Source organism: Notechis scutatus, chromosome 4, assembly GCF_049901735.1.
Source record: "Notechis scutatus isolate UNSWTSFEM ecotype Mainland chromosome 4, rNotScu1.2, whole genome shotgun sequence".
NCBI lineage: Eukaryota > Metazoa > Chordata > Lepidosauria > Squamata > Elapidae > Notechis > Notechis scutatus.
This window is the reverse complement of record NC_142012.1, coordinates 76,716,096-76,742,137: the sequence shown is the minus strand read 5'-3', so window position 1 is coordinate 76,742,137 and position 26,042 is coordinate 76,716,096. Positions and strand designations below refer to the sequence as shown.

General features: G+C 42.0%; 2 protein-coding genes across 4 annotated transcripts in view; one reads left to right on the top strand and one right to left on the bottom strand.

The window, feature by feature from the left end:
* SHLD2 (shieldin complex subunit 2) overlaps window positions 1-404 on the bottom strand; it is a 133,984-nt gene extending 133,580 nt beyond the window's left edge. For all 3 annotated transcript variants that reach the window (XM_087963848.1, XM_026674204.2, XM_087963849.1), the window contains exon 1: window positions 312-404. The gene's annotated coding sequence lies outside the window, so the exon portion shown is untranslated. The remainder of the gene's footprint in view (window positions 1-311) is intronic.
* Window positions 405-508: 104 nt separating this feature from the next.
* The window catches only part of GLUD1 (glutamate dehydrogenase 1), a 32,623-nt gene continuing 7,089 nt past the window's right edge, over window positions 509-26,042 (top strand). Inside the window, exons 1-9 of the mRNA XM_087963858.1 lie at window positions 509-981; window positions 13,280-13,360; window positions 14,515-14,570; window positions 16,328-16,391; window positions 17,661-17,755; window positions 22,456-22,635; window positions 23,481-23,618; window positions 24,834-24,971; window positions 25,102-25,182. Of these exons, the coding sequence (XP_087819984.1) occupies window positions 546-981; window positions 13,280-13,360; window positions 14,515-14,570; window positions 16,328-16,391; window positions 17,661-17,755; window positions 22,456-22,635; window positions 23,481-23,618; window positions 24,834-24,971; window positions 25,102-25,182 (1,269 nt within the window). The 5' untranslated portion in view covers window positions 509-545. The remainder of the gene's footprint in view (window positions 982-13,279; window positions 13,361-14,514; window positions 14,571-16,327; window positions 16,392-17,660; window positions 17,756-22,455; window positions 22,636-23,480; window positions 23,619-24,833; window positions 24,972-25,101; window positions 25,183-26,042) is intronic.

The following is a 26,042-nucleotide window of genomic DNA, read 5'->3' as shown; positions in this document are numbered from 1 at the left end:
ATATATATATATATATATATATATATATATATAAATATATAAATATATAAATATATAAATATATAAATATTTAAATATAAACTTTACCCTTACCGTGTGCTTATAAATATATGTATATATATGAAATACCTATATATTTTATATATAAATTCATACATAAAATTTATATATTTAAATTTATATATTTTAAAAAATAAAATATATAATACATTTATATATTTAAATTTATATATTTAAAGACACACATATATATATATCCCACTCAAGCGGATGAATAGACTGACCACCCACCGCCAGCGCCGCCATCTTACCCGGTCGGGTCCTCCACGGGAACGGTGGGCGGGGCGAGACCGGGCCAACGGCGAGGCGCGCCGCGGGTCGGGGCGGTCCTTCCGCCGCGTTGCCGTGGCGCCGGCGCGTCCCGCGCTTGCGTAGAGGGCGTCGGGGCGGGGGCGCGCTCCCGCCCGCCCCTGCGGGCCCCTTTAAAGGCAGCGGCGGCGGCCCAGCTGGGGCGTCCCCGTCGCCGCCTCAGGAGCGCCGCCATCATGTACCGCCGCTTGGGAGAGCTGCTGGCGCCCGCCCGCGCTGCCGCTGCTGCCGCCTCTTCATGCCCGCCGTGCGCGGAGCCCTGCGCGGCCTCGGCCTTGCAGCTAGTGCCGCCCGTCGGGGAGCCCCGCCGGGGCTACAGCCAGGCGGTGAGCCGCGAGGAGGCCTCCGAGGACGACCCCAACTTCTTCCGCATGGTGGAGGGCTTCTTCGACCGCGGCGCCGGCATCGTGGAGGACCAGCTGGTGTCCGGGCTGCGCACCCGCGAGAGCGCCGAGGAGAAGCGGCACCGCGTGCGCGGCATCCTGCGCATCATCAAGCCCTGCAACCACGTGCTCAGCGTCTCCTTCCCCATCAAGCGCGACAACGGCGAGTGGGAGGTGGTGGAGGGCTACCGCGCCCAGCACAGCCAGCACCGCACGCCCTGCAAAGGAGGTGAGCGGCCGCCGTTCACACGTGCCCTCGCCGACACGCGTCTGGGAGGGAAGCGGGCGGGCGGGCGCCAAGGATCCCGGGCTCTGCTGGGGCTGCCCTGCGTGCCTTTTCCCGGCAAGGCTTCCCAGACGCGGGACTTTGTGGGGCATCACCGCTTCTCTTGACATAAACACGGGTCTGGTTTAGTTTTCCATACGTGGCTGAGGGGAGTTTCCTTCCCGATCTCTGGGTCTCCTCTGGCTTGTGAGAAAGAGACGGACGCTCCCCTCCCCCTTTGAGGGTTCCAGCCTGACACGCGTGTCCAAGCAGGGGTTTTGTGTAAATCGACTTTATCCCTGCACAACTCCGTTGGGAGAGCGATGGGTTGGCTAACAAATGCAGGCTGAAGACAAAACAACCAGCTTTCCATCCCAGGGCTCTATTGAATTCTTCGGTATATTTGCAATATTCATGCGATATGGAAGGTGGGTGGGTTTCAATTCAGTTGCATAGAAGGCGAAGGAGGTGTGTTTGTGTTTTATTTTTGTAGTTATGATGTACACTGGAGATGGCATTGTATTTCATTGTGCTGGAAGTGCAATGACAGTAAACTAAACTAACGTACAAATTGCTCCACAAACATTAAAAACGCCTTACATGGATATGATAATAAACAGTTCTCCATTGTCATTTTGCTGCAATGTGCGAAGTGTGTGTGTCTGTATATACACACACATATAACACTGACATACTTCTGTAGATTAAATATATCATATATATATGTACACATATACATACATATACTCTGTAGATACAGATAGATTAAATATATTATTGTGTATATATATTTGTTTTCTTAAGTTTTCGCTGGTATTTATATGTATGGTATTCAGCTTTCTTCGGGTATTTTCCCACGTCATTATAGTTGTGCTTTTAAAGTTGTAGCAGACGAACACAATACAGAAGCCTGATGATGGCAGATGAGATTCTGCCGAAACGTTGCTACAACTTTAAAAGCACAACTATAATGACATGGGAAAATACCAGAACAAAGCTGAATACCATATATATGTATGTATATATATATGTATATGTGGATCTTTGGTTATTCGGGTTTTCTCCCGTGTAAAATTGGAAGTATCTGAGCAACGTTTCGATGAAGTCTCATTCATCATCTTCAGGCTTGTGCCTTTGGCTTTGTGCTTCTCGGAGTAATGTGAGCTTGCAGCTGCTTCTTCCTTTTAATTGCTAGTGGGGGTGTGACTTGATTAGGTGGGGGCTTGGCTGTGTTCTGATTGGGTGGGGGTGTGTTCTGATTGGTTGGGGGGTTGGCTGTGTTCTGATTGGCTGGGGGTGTGTTCTGTTCAGGTGGGGGCTTGGTTGTGCTCAGGTTAGTCTTAGTTGCCAGGGGATTTGAGCTGGTGAGCTGTGATCCTGTTGTTTGGCTTCACGTTTGTGGTCGTGCCGCATCTTCATGGTGGGCGTCAGTTCGCTTCATGTATGGGTCGGAGGGGTTTGAAGTGGGTAGTGATGCAGCTGCGGTACGGCTTCTGGTCTGTGGTCGTGTCTCATCTGTGTGGGTGTGAGTTTGCTTTCTACGTGGAAATGTGGTGGTAGCATCTTGTGTGGCCCTCGTGGGTCTGGTGTCATTCTTCATGTTAGGTACTCATTTGTTAATGAGGGCGGGTTTCCAAATGGCTGGGAGGTGGGAGGTATCATCTCGTTTATTCATGCTGTGTGGGCGTTTTTCTATCTCTATGGCTTCTCTGATTATTCTGTTGTTGAAGTGTTCGATTTTGGCGATAGTTCTGGTATTTTTAAAGTCAATCTCATGTCCTGTGGCTTTGAGGTGTTGGACCAGGGAAGAGGTCGGTTCTGCATCACTACCCACTTCAAACCCCTCCAACCCATACATGAAGCGAACTGACGCCCACCATGAAGATGCGGCACGACCACGAACGCGAAGCCAAACAGCAGGATCACAGCTCACCAGCTCAAATCCCCCAGCAACTAAGACTAACCTGAGCACAACCAAGCCCCCACCTGAACAGAACACACCCCCAGCCAATCAGAACACAGCCAAGCCCCCACCCAATCAAGTCACACCCCCACTAGCAGTTAAAAGGAAGAAGCAGCTGCAAGCTCACAAGCACAAAGCCGAAGACACAAGCCTGAAGATGATGAATGAGACTTAATCGAAATGTCGCCTAGATACTTCCAATTTTACACGGGAGAAAACCCGAATAACCAAAGATCCACATACAAATACCCGTGAAAACCTCAGAAAACATATACACACACACACACACACACACACACACACATACTCTCTGTAAATAGGAGGTAGATAGATAGATTAAATATATCCAATATTCTATTCTTGGATGGACAAGGACAATAGCATTCAATTGTTATTGTAGAATATACAGTATTGTCCTGGTTCTTACATTGCTGGAAGTGGTTTTTCTTTCTCCTTTTAGGAATCTGGCCATGCTTGCCCTCCACCCAACCTCCCTTTTAAGGTGAAACTGGCTATTCCCCCACCCCCCACTTTTAAAATGTTGCAAAGTTTGCAAAAACTTTTTTTATTTATCTGACCACATCTCCCTTTTTCAGTGCTGCTCAGATGTGTGGGAATGCTGTGATACTTAACCTGGTATTACAAGTGGAAAGATCTCTTCCAAAAATTGGTCTTGCCAAAATAATGAAAAGCCCGCATCGGTGGCAAACTCCTTGCAACCTTTGCTTGGCCTCCTAGTAAACTTTATCCCCCTCCCCTTTGTGGAATAGTGTAGGGGTTATGTTACTGACATGAATTTTTCAGTTACGAGATAATTTATACGAGTGCATTAGATAGTTGGGAGTGTTTTCATGTCTGGTCTTCATTTGTGACTTTGCTGGCTTGCTTGCTTATATAAAGAAAAGCTTTCGCGTTTGTTTTTGTGATTTTTTTTCAAGATGGAAGTAATGGCTGTGCCAATTTGCCTCCAGACACAGGTCTTCTCTTTCCTGCTTCTTGCATAGATAACATTTCCTACAATCACTGCTTACAATATCCTGATTAACCTTTTTAAACACTTTTTAAACACTTCAGCAGAAGAACAGCGGATAATGGGCCTTGAGTATGGAAGTCACTGTAAGAATAAACCAACAATCAAAGAATCTTATAGCAATTTCCATTAGTTGCTTCCTACTACTATATACCCTGGGATAAGAGAGGGAATTAAAGCTTTAATACTTGAAACAGAATGGCTTTTTTGGTAGTTTGGCTGTTTATTGTGTGACAAAACAGTAAACAAAAAGGCCGGTTGTGCTACTCAGTGGCAACAAGTTTGCCTTTGATGCTCTGTATGGATCCCAAGGGCATACTTGCAAAGAAAAAGGGGTATAGCGCTGCTCTTTGTTTGAACCACCCCACCCTTAAAGGAGGCCAAAGTAAGTTGAGGGTTGGCAGCATTTACCCCTGCAGGCTACCAAGAACATCTTTGGATATTGTATGATTCATCACAGCCATGTTTGTTAGACCTGCATCTCAAGTTTTCTGTAAGAGCTCAAAGGCATCTTCCTCCAGTTCTCCCCAAAACAGCTCTGTAAGTTTGCACTGAGAAAGGGTTAAGGGAGCTCACTGGGTTTGTGAGAGTTTGTCCCAATCCTAATTCAGCCTCAGGCGCCCTAGACATGCTGTGATGGTTGCAGTTAAAATGAATTGGAAAATCAAGACGTTTATTCATTTATCTTTTTTGTGAAGTCATCGAGTTGTTCATATGTAGTGTACCCGGCAGTTGTTGATTGGTTAAGCACAAAACTGGCCAGAACGGTAAGGGTTGCAAAACATCCTTTCCAGAGTGTTACCTGATTATTTAGATAAGAAAACCTGCACCAAAGGTTAGAAAGGTGCATTTTTATATAATGGAGACATACCTATCCTCTGGAGTTCCTCCCTTTTCTTCCCTGCTTTAGTCCTCCGTGTGATAAACAAGCTTTCTGCAAATTCTGACAATTCCCTGCAGTCCATAGTTCATTCTTGTTTGAGTTTCACAAGGAAAATAAAGTTTCCTGTGGAGTTTTCAGGAGGCTGCCATTCCATAGGTTTGAAAGAGGCTAGGTTGCCCAAAGGCCAATTAATTGCTGGAAATTTGTGTTTTGGATGCTATGTTTTTGTTCGGTTGTTTGATCTTCAGAGAATGAATCAGTAGGTAGAACATTCAGGGCTTATATCAGCATATCAAAGTGTACGTTTTATTTGATCATGAGGTTTACAAAAGAAATGCTGAAGAACCTCCGTGGAATGTTTCAGATGTGAAATTTATGCATCTGGGAAACAGGGCTCTTCATTCTTCAAATATGGGTGGTCCCAGTTCAGCCTGTCCAGATTAGTTTGGATACAAGGTTTAAAAATTCCGTTGTGGCCACTGAAGGATACTGAATAAAATATTTGCTTTGATGTAGACATTTTGTTCTTTAATGTCTACATGGAGTGAAGAACATAGAGTGAAGATAACTTTAGAATCACCGTAGACAAATGCAATATTTTCTTGCAGTTTCTGCCATCCAGACTGGTTTCTTCATGTGCTCTGTTGTAACAATAATCTTGAAATAACTATCGCCACATAATACAATCTCTCCTAAGTTGCTAACAAAGTTCTATGTCCCAATATCATTTTCTAAGAATCATAATATTTTTTCCAAACCTATGTAGGAAAACCAAAATCCGTTTAATATCGATCTCCAAATCCTTGTAACCAAAAAGAAAAGTCTTGCTTGAGGAGCTCCAGTAAATTGGATTGGCTTCTTTGAGTCCTCCAGTGGTGGTAAATAGCAGCAGCTTCCAAGAATCCTATAGATATTTTACATTTTAGTGTAGTGAACTGCATTACTCTCCCATACTGCTCTTAAGGTTGCCAAAGCAGCTTTAGAGTGTTTAAATTATTTGCTTGTGAATGTTTTCTACAAAGAGGGGAACGTTGGGAAAGATAGTAGATTCATAACATGGATATGACATGCCTATGGACGTGCCAACAACAAAGTTGTTGTTTTGGGCTAGGAAATGTTTATAAGACACAAGTGATCCAAGAGAAAAATAGACTCGATGTCAAGTGACAGGGAAATCAAAAGATCCAGGCAGTTCCAATGGATATTAAAGATTTATTGTGAGTTTACGCTCTCTACAAATATCTGAAATACTATTGGTCAAAACAAATGGGCGGTAGATAAGAGTCAGAGGAATTCAAGGTGTACTGGACTTAGATTGTGGGCATGAAGGGACTTGAGGCTGATGATGCGTTTGACTCCCCCTCCTTCGGGCTCAGCCTGGTCATCTACATCCACTTGCTCCATGGATTTGCTCCAGTTTTCTTTTTGTTTCCTTAACACCCTCCATATGAAGCTTCTCGGTCATCCAAGTCATGGTTGTCCCAAAGGTGCTTTTTCAAGAGGCAACTGGACTTTCTGTTTTTTTCTTTGAAGACATTTCGCTTCTCAACCAAGAATGAGAAGCGAAACGTCTTCAAAGAAAAAACAAAATCCTGTTGCCTCTTGAAAAAGCACCTTTGGGACTTCACACCCTCCCTTTTTCTGTATTTAATTCGTTAATTGCTTTATGTTTATTATCTTTTTAATAAGGCTTGTTGATCATTACAAATTGGGATAAGGTCATCTTCCTTGTCTGTAACATTAAAACTTCACACTAACTTATATATTATCCCTCTTTTACATAATGTGTAAGTAACAGAAGCAATACTAGCAGTTTCTGGTATAGTCCATGGGTTTGACAATAGTGAGACCCCTCTAATATAACAATCTCTTGTGCTGTGGATTTTGAGGTATTGCTTTGATAGGTAAAATTATAAAAGAAAAATTACTGTGTTTTAAAGCTTGATAATCTGTAATAAAGTTTAAAGCTTGAATCCTTGGAATTCCTTTAAATAATTCCATTGGGGTATTGAACTAATTTGAATTGCTGGTCCATGCATCATCATCCTTGTCTTTAGAAAGTGTTTAGAAAGAATGTTGTGTTGAAAAGCCTTGAACAAAGTTGAGATTTTTAGTCAGGAATTCTTGATTACCATACTTTCTGACTTTTGGAAGGATGTCTTGTAAATTAGCAGGAAGCAGGAATCTTATTTCCAAACTTTATTGAGTATTCATTGATAATAAGTTATGACGTAATTTTTTGAAAATTCAGCTACGTGTTCTTTAAACCATAGTAAATAAAACCTGGCATGGCAAGTTTACATTTAGCAAGAAGCAAGAACAAGTATTAAAAGTGGAAATATGAGATAAAAAGTAAACTGCCTTTTGTAGAATCTCTGCGTTCTCATATGTATCAGTGATTTTATTCGGCATATTTATAGTTGATCATTTTAATGTTTTTCTAATGTAAGCTGCCCAAAGTCACTTTGAAATTAGATCGGCAGAAATAAATTTTATAATAAATATAATAAAACATATACATTGTCGTATTGAAAAAGTCTTCTTTAAGAACTCTTGTTCTCAAAGAAGACTTTTTCAACGCGACAATGTATATATTGTATCATAGTAGCAGTGGTGCCCTGGCTGTTTCAGAGTAGATATATTTGCCCCAAATCCCAAGATTGGTTTTTTTGCAGGATTTTTAGAAACTGCTCCAGGCTATTTTGTCACCTGAGAAATATTTTCTATCTGTATTCCAAGTCAACTGGACTAGTAAGGTATATATCTTACTATGCTTCGCTGAATTTGTGGATTTCATTTTTAAACGGCTGTGACTTCTAAGAGCATCTTTATATATGCCATTAAATTAACTTAATAGAAACAGTTTCACTTCCTAAATATTTCTTAAGAACTAAAAAAAACATTTTCAGTAATGGAAAGAAACAGCAGCAGCATCATGCATAGATTAAAAATACTCAACCCTAATTTTGTAAGGTGTATGGATCTTGGACTTCTTTGCTGGGATGTATATGTTTTTTTCAGGGTATTTTCTCCCTCTCTCTTTCCCTCTCCCTCCTCTAAGCAAAACCGTGCAAACAATTCACAATCAATCATAATACAGTAAACAAATACACTGGTGTGCGTATCAGTTTAATATCTGATAGGTTAACAGTTTGCCTGTGTGATCACGTCCTTAGAGGTTGTGCTTCAGAAGGAACTACTACAGCTGCTCTTATTCATCATATGGACAGCTGTCCAGAGAACTAAAAGTATCCTAACAAGGTACAGGAAACAGGAATGACCTTCTAGTAATGGAGCGTCATATGTTAATCTCTGTGTTTATCCAGACTAACAGAGATACCCAATCTTAAAGGAAGCCATTGTTCCTGTAGAAACAGTCATGTGGAATAAGTAGTCCTGTTGACGTTTTTTTCTTCGCACCTCTGGATCAGCTACTACAGCCTTAAGCCCGATTATAATCGTTGTTTTAGGTCATCTCTGTCATTTGCAAGCATCCTTAATTTTTAAAATCCCTATTAGCTTCTTAATGGTGATTCTTTTCTTCTTTGAGTAGTGCATAAATAAACAAATAAACTAGCGCTTGCTTCATTGTTGCTAAAATAATTTAAAATGTCCAAAGCTGTTTTGTTAAACCTAAACCTACCCAGTGTAAAGAAAGGGAGTCTATGCAATACGTGATGGCTTCAGTTTTGGTTCTTTTTCCTCACTTCCCTTTCTCCATCCCAAAATTGACTCAAGGAACTGGGTATCTTTATCATCCAGGAACAGCCCTATTTAAAAATATATAGTAATTTGGCAATAAAAACCATCTGTTGGCATTTTCTGGCGGGAGGAGTAAGGATTTTACGGGAAATAACTTGAAGCCTGTGGTTTATGCGGTAGCTGATCCCTGTAGATGGCTCCATTATTCGCTATAAAATATAAAAATATTCATTCCATCATATAAGCTTTATTTAAGGAACTTGGGTTTAGCTACTTTTATTACCAAATTGTTTGGATTTATTCCTAATACGGATAGATGAGATCCTTGCTTCACCATGTTTTTGTATCATTAGTCACAAACCGTATTGTATTCACTGTTCACAGAATTATTGGAGTTTGTAAGCAGTTGCTAAATTGTGTGTATGTGTACAGTTTTACCTACAAGTCTTATCTTTTCCAGAAGGGAGTAAGAAATTGAACATTTTTCAGGATTCTTTGGTGATTTTTTTCATTGCTGCTTCAGTACAAAGGAGACGAATCTGTTTTTTGCAGACTGTTAACTTTCTTTTTCGGGTGTGCCAGAGGAAAAGAAAACCCTTAACAAACAACATCTTGTGCCAGTTCCAGTGGAAAGTTTAACCATGGCTGTGAGTCATTTTGTAGTAGGAAGAGGCTTTTATAACAGAAAAGCGAATTGCCTAAGCATTTAGACAAAGTGAAGCAGAATACTGCTAATTTTGGTGCAATTTTTCTTGCATTTTCTAATGGCTGTTTTATTCCATCTCTTGAAATAAAAGGCACAAAAGAACATAACGGAATAACAGAATTGGAAGGGACCCTGGAGGTCTTCTAATCCAACCCCCTGCTGAAGCAAAAACAAAAAACAAAAACCTATTTCATTTTCAGACCAATGGCTGTCCAGTCTCTTCTTTAAAAAAATCCAATAATGAAGCATCCACGACTTCTGGAGACAAGCCCAATAGCAATAAATTTGGAAGGAAATAAAGGAAGATGCACCGAATCTTAACAATACCTTAGCCTCTGAAATAGCTATGAAACTTGGCAATGGAAGAGAATAAATGTAGTTGAACTTCTTGGTACTCCTCTGAGCTTGGTTGTTTACTTGTAGGTGTTTCTTTTTGCAATTATAATAAGTCAGCTTGAATGAAACAGTTTTCCAGACTTAAAGCAGAGTAAAAGATGCATGCGCATAAGTATAGGCCCAATTAATAGGTACATAGTTTTGTTTTCAACGATTAAAGATACATAGTTTTGTTTTCAAGGTTCCTCCTATTTATTCCCAGACGCAAGTGCCCTAATGTTTCCACAATACATTCTCTTATCACGTCTTTTTTTCTTGTGTATAATCAAAGTCTCCATTACATTCAGGAACAATTTCTTAATAGCCTTAAATTTTATAATCCTTGGTTCCTATCAAATGGAGTACATTCCTTTTCTCTTTTCTTTTTTACTGTTAACGGGAAACTTACATTATGTTGTCAAGAGTTCAGTGACCTGCCGTTGCTTTTAAGTGGGTTGGTAGCATTTGCAATGCTTTGTGGCTCCAGCTTGGTAAATTTTAATTATTAAAATAAGAGCGATGAACGAATGGATGTACTCCATTTGAGAGCGACCGTGAACTTGTTCCTTGCTTAGTTGTGGAGGGTTAGGCAACACTAAATAAGAGAGCAGGAAACAGGCTGTCTTAGATTAACGTGCTCCCAGACATGAAATGAGGAAGTGATAGCTTCCTGCACAGCAGACTTTGCAAAATGAAGTTGTTCAACTGCAGGCGTTAAAAAAATAATTCATCTCTTTTTCATAAAATACTCGACTGACCGGACAACACAGAATAAAGCCAGTAGTTGGCCTATACCAGAGAAATCCTATACCTGTATTAGTATGTTTTTTTACATTTTAGTCAAAAGTTCAAAAGCATGCAAAATGCAAGTAGATAAATAGGTACCACTTTGGTGGGAAGGCAACAGGTTCTGTGTGCTCAGCGTATAGTCCTGCTGGTCACATGACCATGGAAGTATTTTCAGACCATGCTAGCTCCCTTGGCTAAGAAATGGAGATGAGCATCCATCCCCTTGAGTCGGGCATGACTGGACAAAGGAAACCTTTTTATAGTTTAAGCAGTTGAATCCAGGATATTGTGGACTTTTTAGCCTGACGTGTTTTAGATCAGTCAGTCAAAACCACTAACTGTTATGAATGGTATGGAGTTGTAGGTTTTGCTGAACATGCACTAATATCATGTATGAATATATATCAAATCTCGTCTTATAAATCCCCCTTGAAGGAACACCCACAACTTCTGAAGGATTTCCATTGATTGATTGCTCTCATTATCAGGAAATTTCTCCTCATGGTTGCCTCCTTGATTTTATTGCTTCTCTGTTCAAGGATCTGAGCTTTTGTTTATATTTCACTAGCTCGATACCTGTGTGCTTCGTTATGAAACTATGTGGTCGGGCTTAGTTTTTGAGGAGGAAAATAAGAGGGGGAAATTCTGTCTCTGCCTACCAGCATCCATCGGTATCCATCTGGCTAGCATCCTGTCAGTGTGTGAGAGAGTTGAGGGCTGTTTGGAAACCAAAATAGTATTTGCTGAGTGAATAAGGAAGGAGACAGCAAGGAGCCTGGGCGTGGCTTAGCTCAACTGTTCTGTACTAAACCTGCTTGGTGCTCTGAAACTGAAACTCCTCTGCTTGTGTTTTGCATTTGGAAGAGATTTCTTTTCAGGTTGGGAGGGGGAGTAGAACTCCTTAGCATCAGAGCATGTTAATAATAATAATAATATCGGAAATACTAATGCTCTGATGGTCATTTCAAAAAATCCTTTCTTAACGAGCACTTAGAAGCGAAGAGGAACATACGTGCCAAATTTCAAGTTTGTAGGCTTTACGGTTCTACCGTGTTTCTCCAACAATATGCCCCCCCCCCCAGGAAGACCCAGTTTGTTTTCTAGGCATAAAATGAAATTAAGCCCCTAGTTTAAAACATGCGAAATTGGGGGGGGAAGGCGGGGGGAACTTGCCATTAGGAGTGCCCCCCCGGGCAGCTACGCCTCACCATCAGCCGCTCCTAACAGCCAATCATGGTGGAGCACTGAGGGCTCCCTTACCCCTCCCTTACCCGGGTCAGCAGGCAGGCGGCGGCGGTGTGGATGTCCAGCAGCGTTTTAGCCGCTTCTCAGGCCTCTGTAGCTTCCACGGTTCCCACCGGTGCTGGCACCTCTCTCGCCAGCGCCGTCTCCAACAACAGCGTCTGAGTCGCTCCCGCTTTTCCCCTGTAACAACAGGGAAAAGAAAAAGATTTTGAGGTACCTGGGAGCGCCGCGCGATGCATTTTGGTTTAATCCTGAGTGGCTGGGTGGGCGTGAGAAGAGCCAAGCGAGCGTCTCTGCTGCTGCTACCCTTGATGCTCCAGCCTCGGGCTCTGCAAGTTTGCAAAAATTCCGATGCAGCAGCCCGTTCTTGCATTCCAAGCGCCCAGGCCGAGCTGCAGCTGTCCCTCTCTCGCCAGCGCCGTCTCCAATAACAGCGGCAGCAGCGGCGGGAACCGTGGAAGCATTTCAGCCGCTTCTCGGGTGGGGGCCGCCTCCATAACTTCCACGGTTCCCGCTGCTGCTGCCGCTGTTATTGGAGACGGCGCTGGCAAGAGAGGGACAGCTGCAGCTCGGCCTGGGCGCTTGGAATGCAGGAACGGGCTACGCACTGGGACTTTTGCAAACTTGCAGAGCCCGAGGCTGGAGCACCAAGGGTAGCAGCAGCAGAGACGCTCGCTCGGCTCTTCTCACGCCCACCCAGCCTCAGGATTAAACCAAAACGCATCGCGCGGCACTCGCAGGTACCTCAAAATCTTTTTTTTTTTTTTTTTTGTCCTGTTGTTACGGGAATGGAGGAAAAGCGGGAGCGACTCAGACGCTGTTGTTGGAGACGGCGCTGGTGCATGGAAGGGGGGGGAGAAATTAATTCACCCCTGAAAAGACGTCCTAGCCGTTTTTTCGGGGCTCAAAAAAACAAACAAACTCCCGGCCTTATTTTGTGAGAAACACGGTAGAGATTTTGTGATGATGCATGAATGGTATTTCGCTTTTATAGAGAGAGATTTTACAGATTTTTTTCATTGAAATTGATCTTTATGATTTCAGTGATGGCTTCCTTAAACCCAACTGTATATATTATTCTGTCAGTATTCTGCTTATTGCTTCAAATATTGTATAATGGCTGCCTGTCAGTGCTGGTTTGCTCACTGTTGGGTTTTTCCAGACCAAAAGCAGCATGTAACAACGTTGAAAAATGAGCCCTTGTGAATAATATTAGGTTAATAAAAAAAAAGTATTTACGGAATTATGGAAACAAAGTTGGGATCTGGATGTGTAATTGGATTGGATTCCTGCTTAAAACCAGATGTGGAGATGATAATCCACTCCTTGAACAAAATGTGGGTTTGTGTGGTGGGACAGATATGAGAGCTGATAGAATTAGTTACAAATTTGGCTTTTCTTTTTTCTGTCACCAAAAGATTGGGCAAATTAGATTGCATTGTATTTTGGCTCCCTGATAAATTGCTTTTTTTTTTTTTAATAATTGCTTTCCTTTTGTGCTCGCAGTTTATTTTTTATTGACAAGTGACACAATGCATTAATTGCTAACATTCATGTTTCTTTTAACAGGTATTCGTTACAGCACAGAAGTGAGTGTTGATGAAGTAAAAGCTTTAGCTTCTCTTATGACATATAAATGTGCAGTAGTTGGTAAGTAATTCTAAATGAATGTCCCTCTGAAGCCAGGGCTTTTTAATATTGTCAGAAAGATGTTTATGAGCTGTGTGGGATATTATTCCCACATAAGAGCTAGGAGTTTTGGGGAGTGAGAAAGATCTACCTTGCTCTAGTTCAGGGATCTCCAACCTTGGCAACTTTAAGAATTGAGGACTTCAGCTTCCAATTCTGGGAATTGAAATCCACAGGTGTTAATGTTGCCATGGTTGGAGACTTCCTGATCTAGGTGACTCCTTGAGAAGGTATTTGGAATAATGGCCTGTGAGGGAGGAGGTGACCTCTCCACAGATTGCTTGGGTGGGCTGAGCTTCTAAAGCAAGGGGTCTTCAAACTTGGCAAGTATAAGACTTATGGACTTCAACTCCCAGAATTCCTGAGCTAACATGACTGGAGGAGGAATTCTGGGAGTTGAAGTCCACAAGTCTTAAAGCTGTTTGAAGACCCCTGTTCTAAAGTAATTGTCTGTCTATGCTTTCCTGGGAATTTTAAGTTTTAGTTTCTGTTTTCTGGGTAGGCCTGAAAATGAAGGGTGCCCCTGAGAGTAGAGATACCTGCTTTGTCAATTTTAGGCCATTTCAGAGATAACATTTCTCGTCTTCATCCAGCCTCAGCGCGCAGCTCCTTCTTTATGAAACAGAGAAAAATTGATTAAATCTGATGTAATGCACACTTTTTAAACTCTGATCAAAATTAGCAAAACAAGAAATTGGAAGCATATCTGGTCTTTAAAAGGCCTAAATCCAAAAGGTTCTCCCAACTACCGTCAAGTGGCACAAATAAGCCTTTGTAGAGGTTTGCACACCTAATTAAATGTTACAATATGTAAAAGAAATATCCTGTTTTATATATGTAAATCTTGTAAAAAACAACAACCCAGTTCTGAATCTCCTCTTTCCATTATGTTGAAGGGCATGGTGAATTATTTTAAAATAAATCATTGTCTATGTATTTTTTTCCCTTTCTTTCTTTCTTTTCTCATTGTCTGTTGATATCTCTGTGACTTAATTCCTGAAGTGGAAAAGACCAGACAGGCATCAGAGCTAGCGATAAGATAAAAAATCTTTACCATCTTTTACATTCTTGTCCTTTGTTTTTTTTTTAACTTAAGCGTGAACATTTGTTTTCAGATGTGCCATTTGGTGGTGCAAAGGCTGGTGTTAAGATCAATCCTAGACTATATACAGTAAGTTCCAATTCCAGAAAAATATGCTTTTAATCAGCATGTTTAGGCTTAGATATCTGAGGAGCTGTTTTCCTAAAAATAGACCACTCTGGACAATGTAGTAGAATTCTATATATTTTCTTGGTCTGGAGAGATTAATTGCATAAATTCAAACCTATCGTACCATTTCAGATAAGCAATAATCACAGGAAAAGTTGCCGGATGGCCTTATGAATGCTGCTTGCCATTATTTTGGTCAATTTGAGGCTGTTACCATTTTTCTGAAACAAAAGGAATGACTTAGTTAGCAGCCAAATGTCACTGCAGGTAGTCCTTGACTTACAACTGTAATTGAGCCCAAAGTTTCTGTTGCAAAGTGAGACATTCATTAAGTGTGTTTTGCCCCGTTGAAGACTGCAACCTTCATAAATAGGAATTAGTCAGTAAAAATCGGAATTTTGATCTATAGTGACATGGTGCAATGGTCGTAAGTGTGAAAAACGGTCACAGGTCGCTTTTTTCCAGAACCGTTGTAACTTTGAACAAGTCACTAAATGAACTGTTGTAAGTCAAGGACTGCCTGTATAAGAGAAAGGATGAAGTATTGGTCAGATGTTGCATGTTTTGGCCAATAATGCCAATAAAAAACCAGTTTACTTAGTATGCCCTCATTCTACCCAAGTTAGAATGTAAGCTTGAGTCTACTTTGCAAGCCAACCTATGTTTTGGAGGTATGTGCTGGGCAGTGACCAACACTTAAGATAAGAAGAATGAAATGAAAAGGATTTATTCCAATTGCAAGTTTTCAAGATAAAGGGTGGTTCAGAATCATTGCAGTAGAATACTGTAATCCTTAGTTTTATTTATGGTGTGTTTCTAGCAATCCTAAAGTAGCAGTTGATGTCATTAATAGTCATTTGTTAAAGTTAACAATTAGACTGTAAAGGTCTAAAGAATGGATACAAATCTTAACAACAGCATTAAAAATGCTAAATTCGACTGCAGTGACCAATTAGCAACAGCACTTAGTCTCATATTCCACTTCACATTGCTTTACAGCAGAGCTCTCCAAACTTGGCGACTTTAAGACTTCAACAAGTCCACATGTCTTATAGTTGCCAAGTTTGCGTGGCCCCTGCTTTACAAGCCTCTCTAAGTGGTTTACAGAGTCAGCCCTTTGCCCCCAACAATCTGGGTCCTAATTTTACTGACCTCAGAAGGGGTGGAAGCTTGAGTCAACCTTGAGCCAGTGAGAATCAAACTCCAGGCAGTGAGCAGAGTTAGCCTGCATTGAAACCACTGTGCCACCATGGCTCCTATTAAACACTGCAGGGGCGCTGTAGCACCAACTTGGAAACCCTAGTAAAAACTTTTATTGATTTACTTGAACAGGGAGGGAATTTTACAGCAGAATAAACAATATTTTCCTGCAATCACTTGTGCATCCAAGAGGCATAAGAGTCTATTTCCTGACCTCCCAGCTGTCCAGTTGTGGAGTGGCTTCCGCCTTTCTTCCCAGCACTTTTGGAAATGAATTTCAGAAATTGGTCCTGTCCTTCTCTAGTTCAGAGGTTGGGAAGATTTAATAGCAGCGGTTCCTTTTCAAGGTTCACATAGAATCCAAAACAATGGGTTGGGCTGGTACCTCTCCTGTTACTGCATGGTGGCTAAGCCTAGACTAGTAGATGGCCTAGGAACTATGGGCTCAAGCCAAAGGGTTGACTTTGGGTGTTGCTTACTCATCTCCTGGATATTCACCGTCTCCTTTGTTGTTGTAGGATAATGAATTGGAAAAAATCACAAGGCGGTTTACCATAGAACTCGCAAAGAAAGGCTTCATTGGTATGTAATAACTGGAATTGTCTGTATTGATTTGGGCGAGAGGGATCATTCAGCAGTACTAGGCAGTACAACTGCACACACACACACACCCAAAAAAAGAAGCACCGGTAACTTGAATGTAGTAGTGCATATTGTGAAGAACACTGGAAGGACAAGAGTGCTTTTGTTTCCTTGTTTTAATTCATCAGCTACAGCAAAGCCCGAGGCCTGAGCTGTAGGCTTTTGCATGCTTGATGCTTTCAATTCCAGGGATGTGCAGAAATTCATTTCACCTGGGACCAGAATTCTTCCAGGTTGATGAATGTTTACGCCTCTTTCTTCAAACCCTCCACATCAAGAGTTACCTGGAAAATCGTATTAAAGAGATCAGCTCTTACTTGGCTTGTTCAAGCTGTCAAATCAAAAGAGCAATTTGTCTTGTTTGTTCACTTCATAGATGATTGGAGAAACACCCATTTTATTCTGTTCTCTTTTTGCTGTAGACATGCCGTTCATTCTTTCATAACCTCTCCAACATCCAAATCGTAGGAATCAGTTTCCCTTCCCTTCTTTCTGCCTGTTGAACTTTTGGAAGCCAGGGGTGGTTCCTTAATGAGACATGATAGAACAGAGCAAACAGCTGGGGAAAGAAGAAAAGTGTTCCAATTTATAAACATCCTTTGGTAGCTTGGGGTACAAGTCAGTATGTTGTTATTTCTACCTTCCCACTATCTTTTTTTTTAAAAAAAAATCTTTAAGGTACAGATTTCTTTTTTCCAGGAAGTAGAGATAGTCTATTTCTTTTTGTCGTCTAAGTTAGGGGTCTCCAACCTTGGCAACTTTAAGCCTGGAAGACTTCAACTCCTAGAATTCCCCAGCCAGCAAAGCTGGCTGGGGAATTCTGGGAGTTGAAGTCCTCCAGGCTTAAAGTTGCCAAGATTGGAGACCCCTGGTGTAAGTGATTGAATGGGAACGCTTCTCTCCATTGAGACCAGGGGTCTCCAAACTTGGCAACTTTAAGACTTGTGGACTTCAACTCCCATCATAGCTGGCTGGGGAATTCTGGGAGTTGAAGTCCACAAGTCTTAAAGTTGGCAAGTTTGGGGACCTCTGATTTAGACCCCTAAATCATTGCATCCATTAATAAAGACAACATTACTTCTAATGGTTTTGCAACGTAACCCTCATGTAACTGTAAGCAATATCACAGCTAGCTTCTTCTGGTTTCCATGCATGGTACTGGTTTGTGTTTAATGGTGCCCCTTCTTGGTTCTTGGCTGTGCCAAACAGGGCCCGGTGTGGATGTGCCAGCTCCTGACATGAGCACTGGTGAACGGGAGATGTCCTGGATTGCAGACACCTATGCTAATACCATAGGACACTATGTAAGTTCTGAACACCCTTATGGCACAGTGGCCTTATGGCATGTTTTTCAAGTCACATACAATGCCTAACCGACCTAGAACAGATTTGCAGTTCTTTGGACAAGCCACATAAGACCAACATAATGTCTATATGTCTACAAGCATCACTGTTGAATGAGTGTCTTTTCCCAAAGAAATAGTTTAGTTGGAAATGTGTATATCTCCGAAACGCTGCTTGCTTTATACATGAGGGTTCTCTGAACTTGGTGGTTCTCTCGCAGACCTTTCATTACCCAAACTCGGTAACATCATCAGAAACCAGGGTAACTCTTTTCATAAATTAAATTCTCCCAATAGAATAGTAATGTAGGAATCGTCCCTCAGCTTGAACTCTCTGTCTGCCGAACGATGAGTCCAGCGAGTTTTAACTCTCAGCCCCATGTGGAGCTTTTTCTCCAGCATGGCAGGTGGCTGCATCTACGTCTCTGCTATCCTCCCTTTAAGAAAATGCGCTAGGTCAGGGGTGGTCAAACTCAAGGCCTGCCAGTCCGATGTGGCCCACAAGGGTGCTTAGATCTGGCAGAGGGCTAGCAAAACAAAATAAAAAACAAAACAAAAGACGTGTTTCCCCTTTTTGCATTTGAGCGTTTTGCAGGAAGGGGACAGGAAAGGAGGAAAGACAAAGAAGGGAAGGTGGGAAGAGAGAGCAAGGAAGGAAAAATAAGGGAAGAGAGGAAGGAAGGAGTATGGAGAGGGAAGGAAGGGGATTATAATAAGAGTGAGTCTTAGGTAAGTCCTGCCTTAGCATTTGGCCCCCCGGCACAAGTCCCATGTCACACCCACCATGGCCACGCCCACCCGTCCCTCCGAGGTCAAACACAACCCTGATGCGTCCCTCAATGAAATTGAGTTTGACACCCCTGGGCCCAGAGGTGATTGAGTGGGGTCACCTATCAGGGGGACATGAGAGCTGTTCTCCCACGGCATCTGCTCCTGGAAGCTTGCAAATCGGTTAATTTCTATTATTTTGTTTTCTAAGCTGCCATAATGTAGGGGAAGCTCTTGTCGCGTCCCGTTTCTCCCCATACCGTAGGGCTCCTCAAGGAGTCATGTGATGTATCGACTCAATTTCAAAGGCCACACTGGATTCTCTTCCCTTGCCTTTGCTAGTTTCTCTGTATTGGAGCCATAAATTAAGAAAAGATGCCACATTGTGGAGGAGATCTTGGCACATTTTGCAAAGACGGATGCCCCGAGTTTTGGCATTTGTTGCCACTTGAGATTAAATAATACTAGGCTTAGAGAAAACCAGTCCAATTCTGTCCGTAGTAATCTGTACTAGTAATCTGTAGGTAGTTCATTGCAATGTAACTGGCGGTCACTTGTTGAGGTGGTTGTTTTTATGCAGTGTTGATAATGTGCTTTTAACTGTTAACAGACTAGCATAAAACTATGCAAACAGTTCATCTGTCGACATAAATTACATCCATGCTGCATTAGTCCTGAAATGAGACCACGCCCGATTGTAAAAATTGACAATATTTAATAATCGAAAGCTCTGCTTTCTGATTTTGACAATTGTTATCGACTAGGGAAGATGATCTTTTTGGAAATGCAGTGCCAGAGAGCTTTTCTCTTGAATTCAGTTTTGTACCTAATTGTTTTCAACTAGAAGGCAGGGGAAAATTGGAAACCAGGATAGGTGGGTTTTTTTTTTTGGCCACCAAAAGAAAGTCCTTCCTTTCAAAATTCTTTTAATTATTCATGCATGAGCAAGCAATTGAATTATTCCACTTCGGTTCATCTGAGTTAACATTTTGCTTATTCAGGGTGACCATGGAAACAGTTTTCTAAACAGCCTCTTGACTGATTCCGTGGACTTCTCTCACATAATTTTACTTGAGACGGATACTTTAAACTTTGGCAAAAAAACAACAACTCCGGATTGCAAGACTATAAAGTTTCAACAAAGTGGCAAATGGTACAGGCATAAAGCCTTCAAACATTTGTTTTCCTGCACACACATTGTTGGAGAGGAGAAAAGAAGAGAAAATAATTTGCTCTTTAGTATTCTAGTCAGTAAAGTTGCAGCTCTAAATAACTTCCCTTTTTGGCCAGATTTAATAATATGTACTGGCATTTTTCTCTGGGTGTAGCACATTGCTAAAAATAGGCATATTCTTGCTCTAATGCAATTGAGAATCCACTGAAAACTCCTTATATCATAATTGGGAAGATAATCCATAGTTTGTTGCCTAAAGGAATTAATTTATTGCTCACTGCAGCTCGTGAATTTAAAAGCCAGCGATTATTATAATTTTTTGGGTACGGATTACCCATGTATGATAAAATGCTTTTTTTATTTGAAGTGTCAATTTCCTTTCTGCTTTGCTTTTTCAAAGATTTTTGTGAAGCTCAAAAGCTACTAATAGACAAGAGTTAATAAAAGAAATACGTGGTTTATAGGATGTTTCTGATTGAAAGTCAGTGGAGATTCTCAAGTCATCCAGGTCATGATTGTTCGAAATGAGCTTTTTCAAAAGACAAGTGGACTTTCTTTGTTTTTCCTTGAGGATGTTTCGCTTCTCATCCAAGAAGCTTCTTCAGGTCTGTTTGAATTCTGATTCAGTCAAGCTGAAGAAGCTTCTTGATTCAGTCAGAACTGAAGAAACTTCTTGGATGAGAAGCGAAATGTCTTCAAGGAAAAACAAAGAAAGTCCGCTTGCCTTTTGAAAAAAACCCTTTTGGGATTCTGATTGAAAGCTTATTAATTTAAGATTAGATAAACAGTTTATTGTTTCATTGCTATTCCAAGGTGCTTGATAATCTCTCTATTGCAGACAAGGAAACAAGAATTGAGCCCCTAAGTAAATTAAGATTGGCATAGAAACTGAAGAATTGTAGATCAAAATGTAGTATGCCAGAGCCTGAATGAGGCCCAGAGGGCTCTAGTTCATGTAGATCAAGGGTCTTCAAACTTGGCAAGTTTAAGACTTGTGGACTTCCAAGTCCCAGAATTCCTGAACTAACATGACTGGAGGAAGAATTCTGGGAGTTGCAGTCCACAAGTCTTAAAGCTATCAAGTTTGAAGACCCCTGGTGTAGATAAAATTTCAGCATCTGTTTCCCACTGCTTAGGCCCTGCAATCTCTTTTCTCTGGTTAAGCCTCAAATTGCAAGGCTCAACACGTCTAAGCAGAATACCCCCACAGAGTTTTACGGTGCACAAAGTGGGAACTATGACAACAGCATTATACACTTTCTACAAACGAAGTGAGAACTTCATTTTGTACGATTCTGACTCATCAGCCAAAAAAATAAAATAACAATAACTGGAAGCAGTGAGTCAGATTTTTAAAACTCGAGACAAGCCAAGAAGGAAGAACATCCACATTTTGAAAGAATTCCCACCAAATGTAAATGAAAGGAGAACAAAAAAATGTAAAGCAAATACAATATGAGATAAGTTTGTGACATTCTGTGTCAAGTCTTTTTGGCAGCTGCCCAAACATGAAAAAAGTTGTCCCTAAGCACAATTTTCAAGGACTCTTTTTAGCAAGTCGCCTTGACTTGATACATTTGAGCAACTGTGCTATTCCTCATTAAGAAGCAATTTATGCCTTTGTACTGTAGAGCAGAGAGATGTTTCTATTTTCTTTCACACAGCCTGCTGTGATCGGTTACTGAAGGGGGGTGGGGAAGGAAATTTGCAGCTGGCTGTTTATATGATAGATTCCTGAATTGCGACCCATCTGGTTCATCTCAGAAATTCAGAGAACGTTGGTAAAATTGCAAATTGACTCCCTCCATCTTGCTGCATTAGTGGCAGCCAGGATGAAGAAATGCACGACGCAGTGTGTGAACCCACAACCCCTAAAATCGGAATATGGTTTGGTGATTGTGATTTAGTGTGTAAAGTTGGACCCCAAATTTCCCTTCCTTGCAGTGGCTTTGCTTTTCTCTAGCGATTTGCAATCCATTGTTCTTTGAAGAATGCCAACACGTTTGAAAGTAGAAATAACCCCACTAGATTTGGAGTTGGTTTCCAGCAAGGGCAAAGGGAAGTAATGCCCACTCTTCTGAAGAATCACGTCAACAAAACCTGGAGAAACTATTTCACAAAACCCAGAGGACATTTTTTTTAATCTTTTGCTTTGTCCTAAGTCTAACAATGCCGTGTAGAAAGTTATTCCTCACATAGGCTGTGATGAAAAGATGATCGTTCTTGGATATTGAAACCCAGAAAAGATAAAAGTCAGCAGAGGAGGCATTAACCCATGCGAGTGTAGATGTTAGACCTGCCCCAATTGGATCCCTTAGCAAAGAAAGATCCTCGACCCCATTTGGTTGAAGTGAAAGGTTCTTTTACTAAAAGATGTTGGCTGCAGTAAAGTCAGGCCAGATCTGGATTTCCCAGATTCAAAAGATACAGAAGGTGTTTTGAGAATGCTGAGCTACTTTGGGATAATCTTTCTCAGGGTGCCTGGCCTTGAATGCTGGTACAAACTGGTTCCGAGCTTCTCTGTTTTTTATCACCTGTCATTCCCCCTTCCCTGTTTCCCATCACGTACATACACAGTTTTATTGCGCCTCTATCCTCGCCTTTGTAGCCTTTGATGGCAGGGTGCCCCTGAGAAGCCGAGCCTGGCGGACCTGACAGTAGATGTTTTGAGAAGATCTTCCCATTCCTTTCCACCTGAACGTCGTCCTTTCTTTTGCAGGATATCAATGCCCATGCCTGCGTGACGGGGAAACCCATCAGCCAGGGTGGCATCCATGGCCGCATCTCTGCCACGGGTCGTGGCGTCTTTCACGGGATTGAGAACTTCATCAATGAAGCGTCATACATGAGCCTCTTGGGGATGACTCCGGGATTTGGAGATAAAACTTTTGCCATCCAGGTAGTGGATTTACAAGGATCACATGGGGGAGGAAAGAGAGCAATGATGTATTGAGATAAGGCACTGATATCCTTAATTCTTCAGGTAGGGAAGTCACTGTCTTAGGCCTGTATACTTGGTGTTCTGCTCAGTTATTCATATATGTGAGCCACCCAAGCTTTAAATCAGGAACATATGAGTTAGATCCGTCTTCCTCAAAACTGGAGGAATACTGTTCTGTGTGGTTGTCTGCATAAATGCAATGAATGCACATAACTAAGTAATTCATTTGTGATCAAATAGTCTAGGACTAGGGAGTCACAAGAGGAAAAGTACGTTTTGGGAGGTGGCAATGATAAACTATTGTCCTATCAAGCCAAGAAAATGGCAAGGAGATACAGTATCGCTGCATATCCTTGCCATTAAGAGTCAAGCTTTGATTTTTGACTAAAAATAGAATGTTGGAAGAACATTTCTCTCACATTAAACACATCGTGAATTTCAGCCAAACAGTTATTATAAGCAACAGCTGTCCACCCATGAATAGGGTGGTTTTGATTCTAAAGCTTTTCTTGCTTTTAGCAATAGCACTTAGACTTATATACCGCTTCATAGTGTTTTTACAGCCCTTCTTTCTAAGCAGTTTACAGAGTCGGCCTATTTCCTCCCAAAATCTGGGTCCTCATCCACCTTAAGCTGGTCAGAATCGAACTCCTGGCAGTGGGCAGAGTCAGCCTGCAATTCTGCCTTCTAACCACTGCGCCACCAGGGCTCTTTAGAAAGTTGTTTCATGAAGCTGCTTCAAGAAAAATAGAGCTTTGAGGGAGGACTAAATACAAACTTACTTTCACTTTTTTAAAAAATAGGGATTTGGCAACGTAGGTTTGCATTCGATGAGATACCTTCATCGCTATGGAGCAAGATGTGTAGCTATTGGAGAAAAAGATGGTGCTATCTGGAATCCTGATGGACTTGACCCAAAGGAGTTGGAAGATTATAAGCTGGTACGCAAAAATGGTTTACCGTTGTTTATTGTCCTGTTTCATTGGCTGTGATGCTTAGCAGTCATTCTGTTATCTGTATAAGAGGCCTTTATGGTAAATAAAACAAATCAGGCTTCAGATTGCAAAGAACTTTAAATTAGATTTGCTTGAGCGAGGCAGTCAAGCTTTTTAGGTCTTTAGGAAATATCAAAAGACTATGAAACTCCCCAAGTAGGAGGTTCACTAATGAGGAGCACGCACAAATGGGGAAGCTAAGCAAAATAGAAAATCTTCCTCTTGGAAAAAAAAAATGTGCCTAAAGCTTTGGATTGTTGGGCAAACAGTTTTGCGTGTGTTTTGAAATATGGAACCTTAATCTGGGAGCATGTTTGAGTATGTCTAGTCTAATGAAGAGAAGGACTAAAGTGACATGATAGCAGTGTTCCAATATTTGAGGGGCCGCCCCAAAAGGAGAGCGGGCCAACCTATTCTCAAAAGCACCCAAAGGCAGAACAAGAAGTAAGGGATGGAAACTAGCCAAGGAAAGAACCTAGAACTAAGGAGAAAACTTCCTAACAGTGAGAACAATTAACCAGTGGAACAACAGCTTGCCTTCAGATGTTGTGGAAGCTTTCAAGAAGAGACTGGACAGCTGCTTGTCTGGAATGATACAGGATCTCCTGCTTATTATTCTGTTCTGAAACACTTATTATTCTGTTCTGTTAAGACATTAAAGCAGTGGTGGCTCACCTTTTGGGGCTCCTATGCCAAATGCCAGCGTACCGGCACCCAGAAGGCAATGCATGCCCCCCCACACCCCCTACTCATGTGTGCGTAATATCCACCCACCCCCAACCCCCTTACCGGCACTGCGCCTCACAGCTGATTTTCGGTGGATTTGAGGCCTTTTTCAGCCTCCCAAAGGCTTGAGGAAGGCTTCTGCAGGCTTTGCAGGCTGAAAACTAGCCCCGTTTCGTCACTTCCGGTATTTTTGGGAAAAACAGGAAGTGACGAGACGAGGCTAGTTTTCGGCCTGCAAAGCCTGAAGAAGTCTTCCTCAAGCCTCTGGGAGGCCGAAAAAGGCCTCAAATCCACCGAAAATCAGCTGTGAGGCACACGCAGACCCAGTGAGGTAAGTTTGCCTGCAGCTTGCGTGCCGGCACAAATGGCTCTGCGGGCCACAAATTCACCATCAACGGCATTAAAGTGTCGTAACTCCCATCATTCTCTCAACAGCAACACGGATCCATCCTCACCTATCCAAAAGCCCAGGCTCTTGACTGCCACATTCTCGAAGCCGATTGTGACATCCTCATCCCAGCAGCCAGCGAGAAGCAGTTGACGAAAGCCAACGCCCACAACGTCAGAGCGAAAGTAAGATGGATGGGCCGTCTGAGCTTTCTCGGTTCCTCCAGCTGAGCCTTGGTTCTCCCATCCGCTCCTTATTGCTGTCTCCGTTAAGATTCCCTGGTCTTAACGGTTGACGCATTGATGTTCTTTCCAGATCATTGCGGAAGGTGCTAATGGACCCACCACCCCCGAAGCTGATAAGATCTTCTTGGAACGGAACATCATGGTTATTCCAGTAAGGTTCTTTTTGATAGTTGTTGTCGGGTGAGAAACAATATGAAGTTGATTGATGGAGATAGCTTCTGAATTAAAAAAAAAAAAAAAAACTATTCGGCAGGACTTTCCTTAAAACAGAATGGATTTTAATCTGCGTTCAGAAATGTGACTGGCAAATTTTTGTTTCCTCCTCAATCATACCCGATTAAAAGGGGGTTCCCCCACCTTGGCAACTTTAGGACTTGTGGACTTCCAATACCCAGAATTCCTGGCTGAGGAATTCTGGGAGTTGAAGTCCCACAAGCCATACAGTTGCCAAGGCGGGAGACCCTTGCAGGCCTTAGCAAGTCTTTGATCTTGGTCTACAAGGAAGGAAGTTCCGCTGAACTCACCCCACTCTTCCTCTTCGCCCCTGGCTTAGTTTGGAAGCAGGAAGGAAGCAGGAATAAAGCTCTGTCAGCAGAGTTAGGACCTTTGGATCTTCATGATCTCTTTGCTTGGTTGACTCCCCCCAAATTCCTCAGCTAGCCTGGTATTGGATGGAACCAAACCTTCATCTTGATTCCTGACACTTCCACCCCGTGTTTCCAAGAAGCATTTGGGGTTAGTTGGCTAACCTAGTTCAGGGGTCTCCAACCTTAGCAACTTTAAGACTTGTGGACTCTGGGAGTTGGGAGTCCACAGGTCTTAAAGTTGCCAAGGTTGGAGACTCCTGACCTAGTTAATGGGAGGCTCTTCAAACGGAGGATACTTCAAGCTATTCAACAAAGCGAAGGAAACCCTTTCGGGGAGATCTCCTTGTTGTTGAGGACTGCTTCCTGAATGCTGGCTCAGAGCCAGGAAAGCAGGCAAGCTATTAATCCAGCCGATTGGGTGGGA